The sequence below is a fragment of the Mustelus asterias genome, chromosome 8, assembly GCF_964213995.1.
Source record: "Mustelus asterias chromosome 8, sMusAst1.hap1.1, whole genome shotgun sequence".
In the NCBI taxonomy this organism is placed as follows: domain Eukaryota; kingdom Metazoa; phylum Chordata; class Chondrichthyes; order Carcharhiniformes; family Triakidae; genus Mustelus; species Mustelus asterias.
In genome coordinates, this window is record NC_135808.1 from 135,248,493 (window position 1) to 135,262,355 (window position 13,863).

Genomic DNA, 13,863 nt, shown 5'->3' on the forward strand with positions numbered 1-13,863 from the left:
TCCTGCACACACTGCACAAAAACTGCCCCATTAAGCTTCATTATGAATGTTCGGCAAAAGATAAGGCTAAAGCATTTGCAACCCTCAACCTCAATGAGAGATGGGCAATAAATGTAATAAATAAATGTCAGCTCCGCCATTATCCCAAGAACAATATGGTTTAACCGGAGAATTGTACACTACACAAGGAGGCCATTTGGCCCATTGTACCAATGTTGGTGTTGTGATAGAACAATCCACTTACTTCCACTGACTAAAACTGTAGACTTACACAATTAAACATCCATTACGCTTTTCAAAATATATGTAGATATATCTAAACTCCTCATGTACAACGTATAAACACTGAATCACAGAGTTTTTTTGCTGCAGTCAGCAGTGTGTGTCGATGGTCCAGGGGCTGTTGTTGCTCTGTATACTTTCGGAGCTGCAACACTTCATTCTGAGCAGTTCCGGTGCTTTTCCCAGTTGGTTTGTGTAATCCACATTTTCACAACAGAAACTTGTAAATTGGAATCTCTCATCCAAACCGTGAAGTCTGCTTTGCATTTTCTCTAAAATCTTTCCCTTAAAACCAAGTAATTGGAACATTTACATGAAACTAATTAGTTGCATGAGCCATGATTGTACTAAAGTGGAACAGGCTGTGTTCCTCCATCACAGCAATTAAAACAAGAAATCAGATTCTCCACAACTTTCAAAACCACACAGAACGAGCGGCTACAATCTTCCCCACACGATGACTGCAATAAGATGGGTTTGTGAATTCAGACAAGGAGTGTCCATCAACAGAATCCCCACAATGCAGAAGGAGGCCATTCAGCCCATTGAGACTGTACTGACTCTCTGAAAGAGTAACTTACCCAGGCCCACCCCTCTGCCTTATCCCTGTAACCCCGCACATGTACCATAGCCAATCCACCTAACCTATACAGCTTTGGACACTAAGGGGCAATTTAGCATGGCTAATCCACCTAACCTGCACATCTTTGGACACTAAGGGACAATTTAGCATGGCCAATCCCCCTAACCTGCACATCTTTGGATTGTGGGAGGAAACCGGAGCACCCGGAGGAAACCCACGCAGACACAGTGAGAATGTGCAAACTCCACACAGACAGTCACCCAAGGCTGGAATTGAACCTGGGTCCCTGGCGCTGTGAGGCAGCAGCGCTAACCACTGTGCCACTGTGCTGCCTTCATTAAACCCTCTTTATTTTTTGATTCTCTACAGTGTATTGGGCAAAATGGGCCTTTGTCCTCTGATGTTTAGAAGAATGAAATGTGATCTCACTGAAATGGTGCATTGGGTTTTGCTTTATTCTTCCATTGCTGAATGAGATGGGTTTTTCTGACAATCGATAATGGTTTCATGATCATCAGCAGACTTCTAATTCCAGGTTTTTATTGAATTCAAATTTCACCATCTGCTGTGGTGGGATTCGAACCTAGGTCCCCAGAGCATTACCCTGGCTCTCTGGATTACTAGTCCAGTGATAATGCCACTACACCACCGCCTGCCCCTGAGGATGGAAGCTGAGAGTCGGTTTCCCCTGGTGGGAGGGTTTGGAAATCGTGGTTGTGGTGTTTGGATAGTGGGACAGCCATTTCCAACAGGGACGAGGAGAAATTTCTTCACTGGAAGGTTGTGTGTGTTTGGAATTCTCCACCTCAGTGGGATAGGCTTTGAGCCGAATGGCCTCTTTCTGCTCTGTAATGTGTTTTAGTGGTGTTAGTTCAGCGATAAAGAGGCTCGAGGGGCCAAAGTTGTATTGTTATGTTGTAAAGCAAGGGCTTTGAAGTCAGTTGTGCCACCTCCTATCAATTCATAAAGGACAGAAAGAGAATTTCAAATCAGGAAAACCTGTTAGCCAATCTCATTCATTGTTCATTCGAGATGTAAGGCATCGAACAGCCTCGAAGAGCACTTGTCTCTTTCTCTACTTTATAACCCCATTGTGTTAAAATCAGACAAAGAACTATAGGATCAACAGTGCAGAAGGAGACCTTTTGGCCCATCGAGCCTGCACTGACAACAATCCCACCCAGGTCCTATCCCCGTAACCCCACATATTTATCTTCCGAATCCCCCTGACACTAAGGGTCAATTTAGCATGCCCAATCAACCTAACCCACACATCTTTGGACTGTGGGAGGAAACCGGAGTACCCGGAGGAAACCCATGCAGATATGGGGAGAACGTGCATTCTCCACACAGTCACCCGAGCCTGGAATCGAACCCAGGTCCCTGGCGCTGTGAGGCAGCAGTGCTAACCACTGTGCCACCCGTCTTTATACAACCTCTTGCCCAGGATTTCTGACTATCTTCCTTCGAATCATAGAAACTTGCAGCACAGAAGGAGGCTATTCAGCCCATTGTGTCTGGACTAGTTCTTTGAAAGAGCATCATATTTAGACTGAATCTCGGCTCACACACCTTCACCTTGCAATTTTTCCATTTCCCCATTAGTTTTTCAACGTTAAGATTTTTTGAACCATTATTTGGCATTAATAATATATCCTAATTTAGACGGTCATTTTCTCTTAGATAAACACCCTGCATTAAGCATCTTTTCCACAATTATAGAAATCTCAAATCGACACGAGACTAGAACTGAGAAAATATAGAGGCTGCTTAATACGCTTATAGCAAACATAACCTCTGAGATTCAGCTTTCACTTGTATCACTGCTCAGTAACGCAACTTGCAGAACCTCAATGATAACAGTCTGCCCAATACAGAAAGGGGAAAGTCCCCTCACTGCAGAACCTCGATCCCAGTCACAATGTTCCAGGAACCGCAATCGATACCCTTATCATGTCAACACAGAGTTAATTAGAGAAATTATAGCACAGGAAAAGGCCATTCATTTCAAATGGCCCACGTCTGTGTTAACACTCCACACTCTGTCAAAAAGAAGCAGGGGGCGTGTTTCTGCGCCACAATTCTGGCAAGGCTGGGCCTGATAGAGCCAGCAACGCAAGCTCCACAGAGCGCACCCCAATCTCAGTAACGGAAAAGGCCCCCCAAGGACATCCAGACCCCCGGCAAACAAGGGAGACACCTCCAACCCTCGAACACAGCGGGCAAACCTCCCCTCAATGGCTGGGTCACCTCCCTCCCACACCACACAGAAATCAGGGTGACCCGACCCGCCATCCACCTTTGCCAGAATCAGGAGGGCATCCCCCCATTCCCAGTGTCTGTCCACCCCTCCCCCAACCCTTACCATTGCTCCCACCACATAATGGATCAATTCTGACCCTTGAAATGTCAAACACCATGAGGAGAATTGGAAAGGACAATAGAACATTGGAACAGAAGGAGGCCATTCAGTCCCTTTAATTGTTCTGCCATTCCGTTAGATCAAGGCAGAACTGTGTTTTAAATCTGTAAGGCTGTGGGGACTGTGGTTAGCTAAATAACTCTTGCAGGGATCCAGAACAGACTGAATGGGCCAAATGGCCTCCTTCAGTTGTTGTATGACTTAACTCTATCTAGTTGCCAAGGTTCTATAATCCTTAAACACCCTTACCAACAAAGGATGTGGGAATGGAAAGTTAACATGAACAATTGGGATCAAACCTAGATTTAACATTGAGGAACCTGATGATCTTGGAGTAAGAGATATCGGACTTGCTGCTTACCGTGGAGCCTTTCTCTCCAGGAGGTCCCAGAGGACCTGGATCACCGCGATCACCCTGAATTAAAAAATAAACATCACAAAGTCAAGCAATGGCTCCCTTCACAATCAGGCTGTCAAACAATCACTGCAGGTACTGCCAACCAGCACCGTGGCACAGCGGTTAGCACTGCTGCCTCACAGCGCCAGGGACCCAGGTTCAATTCCCGGCATGGGTCACTATCTGTGTGGAGTCAGCACGTTCTCCCCGTGTCTGCGTGGGTTTCCTCCGGATTCCTCCCACAGTCCAAAGATGTGCTGGTTAGGTTGATTGGCCATGCTAAATTGCCCCTTAGTGTCAGGGGGATTTGCAGGGTAAATATGTGGGGTTATGGGAATAGGGTCTGGGTGGGATTGTGGTCAGTACAGACTCGATGGGCCGAATGGCCTCCTTCTGTACTGTAAGGATTCTATGATGTTACAGGCTATTTGGCCCATTCGAGTCTTCTCTACTACTCAACAAGATCATGGCTGATCTTCTACCGGAACTCCACCCTCTGGTACCAACCCATATCTCTTAATTCCCTTCGTAACCGAAAACCTATCGACTTCTGTCTGGAATACACGCAATCACTAAGAACCCACACAACCCCCGGGGTAAAGAATCCCAAATACTTATCACCCTTTGAGTGAATAAATATCTCCTCCTCTCAGCTCTACCCTGGATTCTGAGATTGTGACCGTCTCCGAGATTTTCCAGCGAGGGGAAGCAGCCTCAACCCTATCATCCCCTTCGAAACGTTATGGAGGGCGATTCTCCCAAAGAAAGTGTCGAATTGTAGGAAGAATGGAGTAAATCCCATTGATTTTATTAGTGGGTGTTCAGAGAAGAATCTCCCACAGTCTGTGCACTGCAAATTTCCGTGATTCACGTTGAAAATCAGGGAGCGGGGCCTATTCCCGCTGGAGAGGCCGGCAGCATAGCGTTGAGCGGACCACTGCGCATGTACCGACCAGTCAGTGCTGAGATTGGCTCATGCACAGAGGCCCCGCACTGCTGGCCTCCAGATCACTGGCCAGACCCGTGATCTCCACACTGCCAGCCCTGCCACCCCCCCACGACCCAATCGCTGGCACCCCGAACATACCAGGGCCCGCCTCGACCCCCACCCCTGCCTCGCAGTCCCGATCTCCCAATCCCACCCCCCCCGACATTCCTTCCCCACTGGCAGCCCCGAATCCCCCCAGCAGACTAACCCTCCCCACTCGCCCCATTCCCCTTGGCACCTCCCCAACCCCGATGGCCAGCCCCATGCAGAGTGGCAGCGGGACCCCTTCACCTCCACCGATCGTGCCCAGAGGCCCTGCCCCCATCAGGCCCTGCCCCCGTTAGGCTCCACCCCCTTGGCAGTGCCCGATGCCTGGTGGGCAGTGCCAGGATCCCCCCTGTCCATTGGCACTTTTCCCCCGGGTCAGTGCCAGGGGCCCAGGCTGGCACTGCCAAGATGGCAAAGCCAGGGCACACCCTCCAACCCCCAATCCTGTGGGGGGCCTCGATGGGCCCCCTTCAGTCCAGTGGGGTCGGGCCGCCAGCTCCCCACAAGTGGAGATGCCAGCGAGCACAGAGATGATCGTCCTGGGCTTGCTAATGATATTTAAAATACATGCTAATTGGAATTTGCATATATTATGCTGCTCTGCGCCGATTTCTGGTGCGGGGCTGACGGCGCTGGAAATCCGTCTGCTGGAAAAGCCCGGAGGCCGCGGCGCCCAGTGTGGAGCCCAAGAAACAGCCTCCCCTCGAGTCTCCCAGCCCGCTGCGTGACAGGAGCAGCGCAGCGGGATGGCAGAACCCCCTCCCTATAGGTTTGACAGAGGTCACCCCTCAGTTTTCTAAACATCAGGCAATTATAAGGTGGAGATGCCGGCGTTGGACTGGGGTAAACACAGTAAGAAGTCTCACAACACCAGGTTAAAGTCCAACAGGTTTATTTGGTAGCATGAGCTTTCGGAGCACTGCTCCTCCCTCAGGTGAGTGGAGAGTTGGGTTCACAAACAGAGCATATATAGACACAGACTCAATTATAAGACTCGCATTCCAACCATTATCTTGTAATTGAGTTTGTATCTATATATGCCCTGTTTGTGAATCCAACTCCCACTCACCCGAGGAAGGAGCGAGACACCGAAAGCTCGTGTTACCAAATAAACCTGTTGGACTTTAATCTGGTGTTATGAGACTTCTTACAGGGAATGATAGGCCTTGTTTCTTCAACTGCCTCCTATGGGATGATCCAATCATTCCAGGAATAATCTGATGAATCTCTGGCGCACTCCCTCCAGAACAAACAAAAATGGAAAGTTCTGGATAAACTCAGCAGGTCCGGCAGTGATTGTGCGGAGAGAAACAGAGTTAAATTTTGGAGCTCAGAGTTCTGGGGGCAAGAATGTTCTCCAGAATACAACGAGACACAAAGTGGACACAGCATTCCAGATGTGGTCTCACTAATGCCGTGTGAATTCCAGTTGTAGCAAAACTTCTTTATCATTAGAACGCATTTTGCAATTTGGATCGGATTAAAAGATAAATTCTGCACAAACTGGCTGCCATGTTTTTGACATTACAACATTTCAAAAAGATGACTTTGTTGGCCGTGAAGCACTTTGGGACATTCTGTAGAAGGTGCGATAGAAATGCAAGTTATATTTTTAACACAAACATGACCTTGGTTTGTCGTGTGTCTTTGTGCTTTTGATGATCAGAATGACTTCACGAAGCAGACACACGTTTCACACTGACACGATGTACAGATGTGTCCCGACACTGGGGTAACCCTTTCCCCTTTACACAGACTGAGTATCAAACATCTGCCAGAGATACAGCAATTGCTGAGAATTTGAATCATTCAGACCCACGGCATATTTCCATCTCCAAACCAAATCCCTGTGGATTTACCGCATCACTGCAAGAATTCAAACCTCTGCTGCCCATGTTTTAACTCGTGCCAAGTCCACTTTACTCACCAGCTCCTGCGCTTTCTGACCTACTTGGCTCCCAGTTCAGAAAGGCCTCAAATTTAAAATTCTCATGGCCTTACCCCTCCCTCTCTCTGTAACCTCCTCCAGCCCCTACACCCCTCCCTCTCTCTGTAACCTCCTCCAGCCCCTACACCCCTCCCTCTCTCTGTAACCTCCTCTAGCCCCTACACCCCCTCCCTATCTCTGTAACCTCCTCTAGCCCCTACACCCCCTCCCTCTCTCTGTAACCTCCTCCAGCCCCTACACCCCTCCCTCTCTCTGTAACCTCCTCCAGCCCCTACATCCTCCCTATCTCTGTAACCTCCTCCAGCCCCTACACCCCCTCCCTATCTCTGTAACCTCCTCCAGCCCCTACACCCCCTCCCTAGCTCTGTAACCTCCTCCAGCACCTACACCCCTCCCTATCTCTGTAACCTCCTCCAGCCCCTACACCCTCTCTATCACTGTAACCTCCTCCAGCCCCTACACCCCTCCCTCTCTCTGTAACCTCTTCCAGCCCCTACATCCTCTCTATCTCTGTAACCTCCTCCAACTCCTACACCCTCTCCCTATCTCTGTAACCTCCTCCAGCCCCTACACCCCCTCCCTCTCTCTGTTACCTCCTCCAGCCCCTACATCCTCCCTATCTCTGTAACCTCCTCCAGCCCCTACACCCCCTCCCTATCTCTGTAACCTCCTCCAGCCCCTACATCCTCCCTATCTCTGTAACCTCCTCCAGCCCCTACATCCTCCCTATCTCTGTAACCTCCTCCAGCACCTACACCCCTCCCTATCTCTGTAACCTCCTCCAGCCCCTACATACCCTCCGTATCTCTGTAATCTCCTTCAGCCCCAATACCCTTCCCTATCTTTGTAACCTCCTCCAGCCCCGACACCCATCTCTACCTCTGTAACCTTCTCTAGCCCCAACACCCTCCCTATCTCTGTAACCTCCTCCAGCCCCTACACCCTTCCCTATCTCTGACATTCCCGCTGACAGTGCAGCACTCCCTCAGTACAGACCCTCTGACAGTGCGGCACTCCCGCAGTACAGACCCTCTGACAGTGCAGCACTCCCTCAGCACTGACCCTCTGACAGTGCAGCACTCCCTCAGCACTGACCCTCTGACAGTGCGGCACTCCCTCAGTACTGACCCTCTGACAGTGCGGCAGTCCCTCAGTACTGACACTCTGACAGTGCGGCACTCCCTCAGTACTGACCCTCTGACAGTGCGGCACTCCCACAGCACTGACCCTCTGACAGTGCGGCACTGCCTCAGTGCTGACCCTCTGACAGTGCGGTCCTCCTCAATACTGACCCTCTGACAGCACGGCACTCCCTCAGCACTGACCGTCTGACAGTGCGGCACTCCCTCAGTACTGACCCTCTGACAGTGTGGTACTCCCTCACCACTGGCCCTCTGACAGGGCAGCACTCCCTCAGCACTGACCCTCTGACAGTGCAGCGCTCCGTCAGTACTGACCCTCTGACAGTGCGGCACTCCCTCAGCACTGACCCTCTGACAGTGCGGCACTCCCTCAGCACTGACCCTCTGACAGTGCGGCACTCCCTCAGTACTGACCCTCTGACAGTGCAGCACTCCCTCAGTACTGACCCTCTGACGGTGGGACCTGAACACTCTGCACAGTGGGGAGAAAGTTACCATCTGAGCCACAGGTGACACTGTTGCTATGTAGCATTGATCATTCAGTGGTCAGAAATCCAATGTGTGTTCCCAACACTTGCCAAGGCAAAGTTGATAAACGACATTTCAAAATGAAGTTCACATTCTGCACAATAGCCAAATTTAACAGTCGCCCAGAAATGACACTGATTCTTTGGAGAAATGCTTTGCACGGTCTGACCCAGTCCGTGGGTTTGTTATTTTAACTGAAGCATTGCTTTTGTTGGTGATGTATACTTTCCAAAGAGTGAGCAGGAGGAATCTGATACTGAATCACACAACGCTACGGCAGGGCTTCCTCAAGAAACAGGAAAGGAACGGTTTTGGACAGCCTCTTAGTGTTGAGAATTCGAAAGATTGTCCAATCTGTTGAAAGTACGTGAACCATGTGGTCCTCACTGTGAGAGTCAGTCTCTGAGGCTGTTTCCCCATCCCCCGCTTTACTGGACAGCTCATCGATAGAAACATTGGGCGGGACTTTCCGGCCTCGATCGAACGAGACTGGAAATTCCCGCCACAGGTCAGCGGACATTTCCATTGTCCGCCCCTCGCCTGCTCCAATTCCTGGCGGGCAGGGTGGTGGAATTCCAATAATATAAACTAGAAGTAGGAGGAGGCCATTCGGCCCTTCAAGTCTGCTCCGCCCTTCATTTTGATCATGGCTGATCATCGAATTCAATATCCTGATTCCCCCCTTCCCCCCATATCTCTTAATCCCTTTAGCCCCAAGAGCTATATCTAATTCCTTCTTGAAATCAGACAATGTTTTGGCCTCAACTACTTTCTGTGGGAATGAATTTCACACATTCACCACCCTCTGAGTGAAGAAATTTCTCCCCACCTCAGTTGGAAAACATTTACCCCTTATCCTCAAACTATGTCCCCTAGTTCTGGACTCCCCCACTATTTGGAACATTCTTTAGTTTGGAGATTACTCATCATTGTCCCAGCAATTTTATTTTAATATCCCTCATGCAACTACATAAGAGACTGGTTAACACCTTTGAGGTTCATGGGTAGGAGGGTCTGTGAGAGTTTGGTGAAATAAATTGGCTCTTCACCCAACAGAATGAGGACAATGGTATGGAACTCAGACACAGAGACTGTGACATTCTTGAGCAAATTGACATAGGGAAGGACAAGGTATTGGAGGTGTTGGCAGCCTTAAAAGTGGATAAATCTCCAGGTCCAGATGAATTGTGCCCCGGGCTGCTGTGGGAGGCAAGGGAGGAGATTGCAGGGGCTCTGACCCAAATTTTCAGTTCCTCTCTGGCCACGGGGGAGGTGTCAGACGACTGGAGAACAGCTAATGTGGTTCCGTTATTTTAGAAGGGTTGTAGAGATAAACCAGGGAACTATAGACCAGTGAGTCTCACGTCAGTAGTCGGGAAACTATTAGAGAAAGTTCTGAAGGAGACCATCTATCTCCACTTGGAGAGGCAAAGCTTGATCAGGGATAGTCAGCATGGCTTCGTCAGAGGAGGGTCATACCTAACAAATTTGATTGAATTTTTTGAGGAGGTGACCAGGTGTGTAGATGAGGGTAGTGCAGTCGATGTAGTTTATATAGATTTCAGCAAAGCCTTTGACAAGGTCCCATATGGGAGACTTGTAAAGAAGGTAAATTTACATTGGGTTTAGGGTAATTTGATAAAGTGGATTCAATATTGGCTCAGTTGTATAAGACAGAGGGTGATGACAGAAGGCTGTTTCCGTGACTGGAAGCCAATGTCCAGTGGTGTACCACAGGGATCTGTGTTGGGCCCCCTATTATTCATCATTTATATAAATGACATTGATGACTATGTGGGGGTAGGATTAGTAAGTTCGCAGATGACACATAGATTGGACGGTGGTTAACAGTGAGGCAGAGTGTCTTGGGCTACAAGAAGAAATAGACGGAATGGTCAAATGGGCAGATAAGTGGCAAATGGAATTTAACCCTGAAAAGTGTGAGGTGATAGACTTTGGAAGGAGTAATTTGACAAGAAAGTACTCAATGAATGGTAGGACACTTGGAAGTTCTGGGGAACAACATGGCGTGTTTGTCCACAGATCTCTGAAAGCGGAAGGGCATGTTAGCAGGGTGGTGAAAACGGCAGATGGGACACTTGCTTTTATCAATCGAGGCAGATTACAAAAGCAGAGAGGTCATGTTGGAGTTGTATAGAACTTTGGTGAGGTCACAGCTGGAGCACTGTGTGTAGTTCTGGTCGCCACATTATAGGAAGGATGTGATTGCACTGGAGGGGGTGCAGAGGAGATTCACCAGGATGCTGCCTGGGATGGAGCGTTTAAGTTATGAGGAGAGGTTGGATAGGCTTGGGTTGTTTTGTTGGAGCAGAGAAGACTGAGGGGCGACCTGATCGAGGTGTTCAAGATTATGAGAGACATGGGCAGAGTGGGTAAGGAGCAGCTGTTCCCCTTCGTTGAAAGGTCAGTCACGAGAGGATATAGGTTCAAGGTGAGGGGCAGGAAGTTTGGGGGGGTTATGAAGAAAAATGTTTTTACCTAGGGAGTGGTGACGTTCTGGAATGCGCTGCCTGGGAGGGTGGTGGAGGGGGGATGCCTCACATCCTTTAAAAAGTATCTGGATGAGCACTTGGCACATCATAACATTCAGGGCTATGGGCCAAGTGCTGGCAGATGGGATTAGGCGGGAGTTCAGGTGTTTCTGATGTGTCGGTGCAGACTCGATGGGCTGAAGGGCCTCTTCTGCGCTGTATGATTCTATGAAGGATTGAAAAAACTGAGTCGTGGTAAATAGCTGTTTTTCAGCCTGGAGGATGGTAGACAGACAGGGTCAGGGCTTTGGACCACTGCTTTTATTGATATATAAATGATTGGGATACAGAGTAAAATTTCAAACTTGCCAATGATACCAAGCTTGGAGGTGTGGCAGACACCAATGGACTGCAAAAGGATATATATATATATATAATATATATGTGTATATAGATAGATAGACTAGCAGAATGGGCACACAAGTGGCAGATGGAATTTAATATAGAGAAGTGTGAGGTAAGAGAGATGAGGAGAGGTAATATAGTCTTATTGGCACAGTTTGAAAGAGTGCGCAAGAACAAGGGACTTGGGGCTCATGTGCATAGATCTTGTGAAGGTCGCAGGACATATTGAGAGAGTAGTTAGCAAAGTATATGGAACCTTGGGTTTGATAAATAGAGGCAGTGAGTACAAAAGTGGCAAGGTTTTTTATTTGTTTATGAGATGTGGGAGTCTGTTGTCCTTCTAGCTGGTGGAGGTGACGGGTTTGGAAGGTATTGTTGAAGGAGGCTTGATGAGTTTCTGCAGTGCATTTTGTAGATGGTGTGGCTGCGACTGTGCGTCAGAGGGGGAAGGGAGTGAGGGAAGGTTTAGAATTGTTTTAGGAGATTTAAAATGTGTCAAATTTTAAAATGTAATCATTTTTCTTACTTTACTTTTCTGTCTCAATCGCTTCTTTCTGTGTTTTGCTTTCTGTACCCACTTTGCCACTGAAGTCACCCCCATTACCCTCTCCATCCTCACACTGTTATTCTCCGAGTCTGATCGGTTAAGGAGATGGACTGTGATGTTCGCCGCTCACTCTCAATGGGCACAAAAGTTGACAGCTGGATGTTGTGAGTGTAACACAGCCGACATCATTGGATGCCCGGTTATTGTAAAATCCAGCCTGCTGCGTCACAAACCTCAGCCCAGGATTGGCTGGCTTGCTGCTTTCAGGGACAGGGAGAATACAGATGGAGCGTGAGGCGGTAAAATCCAATTCCAGTGTCTTGTGCTTAAACAAAGGAGACTACAAAGAGATGAGGGAAACATTGGCTAAGGTAGACTGGGAGCAAAAACTTTATGGTGGGAGAATTGAGGAACAGTGGAGGACTTTCAAAGCAATCTTTCACAGTGCTCAGCAAAAGTATATACCAGTGATAAGGAAGGACTGTAGAAAAAGAGATAATCAGCCATGGATATCTAAGGAAATAAAGGAGGGGATCAAATTGAAAGAAAATGCATACAAAGTGGCAAAGATTAGTGGGAACCTAGAGGATTGGGAAATCTTTAAAGGGCAGCAGAAAGCCATGAAAAAAGCTATAAAGAAAAGTAAGATGGATTATGAGAGTAAACTAGCTCAGAATATAAAAACAGACAGCAAAAGTTTCTAGAACCATAGAACCATAGAAAATTACAGCTCAGAAACAGGCCTTTTGGCCCTTCTTGTCTGTGCCGAACCATTTTTTGCCTAGTCCCACTGACCTGCAATAGAAATAGACCTACAAATATATAAAACGAAAAAGAGCGGCTAAAATAAACATTGATCCTTTAGAGGATGAGAAGGGGTATGTAATAACTGGAAATGAGGAAATGGCTGAGGCATTGAACAGGTATTTTGTGTCGGTCTCCACAGTGGAAGACACAATAACATGTCAAAAATTGATGGCAGGAAGGTTATGGCAGGTGAGAACCGAGAAACTATCATTATCACGAAAGAGGTAGTGTTGGGCAAGTTAATGGGGCTAAAGGTAGACAAGTCTCCTGGTCCTGATGGAATGCATCCCAGGGTACTAAAAGAGATGGCGGAGGAAATAGCAAATGCACTAGTGGTAATTTACCAAAATTCGCTGGACTCTGGGGTGGTTCCCGCAGATTGGAAAACAGTAAATGTGACGTCACTGTTTAAAAAAGGAGGTAGACAAAAGGCAGGTAACTATAGGCCGGTTAGCTTAACTTCTGTAATAGGGAAAATGCTTGAATCCATCATCAAGGAAAAAATAGCGAGACATCTGGATATAAATTGTCCCATTGGTAAGACGCAGCATGGGTTCATGAAGGGAAGGTCATTTGTCACTTTCATTTTTTTCATTGCTCCCAAAGAACAAAGAACAAAGAACAGTACAGCACAGGAAACAGGCCCTTCGGCCCTCCAAGCCTGTGCCGCTCCTTGGTCCAACTAGACCAATCGTTTGTATCCCTCCATTCCCAGGCTGCTCATGTGACTATCCAGGTAAGTCTTAAACGATGTCAGCGTGCCTGCCTCCACCACCCTACTTGGCAGCGCATTCCAGGCCCCCACCACCCTCTGTGTAAAAAACGTCCCTCTGATGTCTGAGTTATACTTCGCCCCTCTCAGCTTGAGTCCGTGACCCCTCGTGATCGTCACCTCCGACCTGGGAAAAAGCTTCCCACTGTTCACCCTATCTATACCCTTCATAATCTTGTATACCTCTATTAGATCTCCCCTCATTCTCCGTCTTTCCAAGGAGAACAACCCCAGTCTACCCAATCTCTCCTCATAGCTAAGACCCTCCATACCAGGCAACATCCTCGTAAACCTTCTCTGCACTCTCTCCAATGCCTCCACGTCCTTCTGGTAGTGCGGCGACCAGAACTGGACGCAGTACTCCAAATGTGGCCTAACCAGCGTTCTATACAGCTGCATCATCAGACTCCAGCTTTTGTACTCTATACCCCGTCCTATAAAGGCAAGCATACCATATGCCTTCTTCACCACCTTCTCCACCTGTGTTGCCACCTTCAAGGAT

The 13,863-nt window shown here is 48.2% G+C and overlaps 1 protein-coding gene across 1 annotated transcript in view; it reads right to left on the reverse strand.

Annotated features, from left to right (window-relative positions):
• Positions 1 to 13,863, reverse strand: part of col24a1 (collagen type XXIV alpha 1) — a 445,996-nt gene that overhangs the window by 120,566 nt on the left and 311,567 nt on the right. Inside the window, exon 25 of the mRNA XM_078219024.1 lies at positions 3,649 to 3,702. Within this exon, the coding sequence (XP_078075150.1) occupies positions 3,649 to 3,702 (54 nt within the window). The remainder of the gene's footprint in view (positions 1 to 3,648; positions 3,703 to 13,863) is intronic.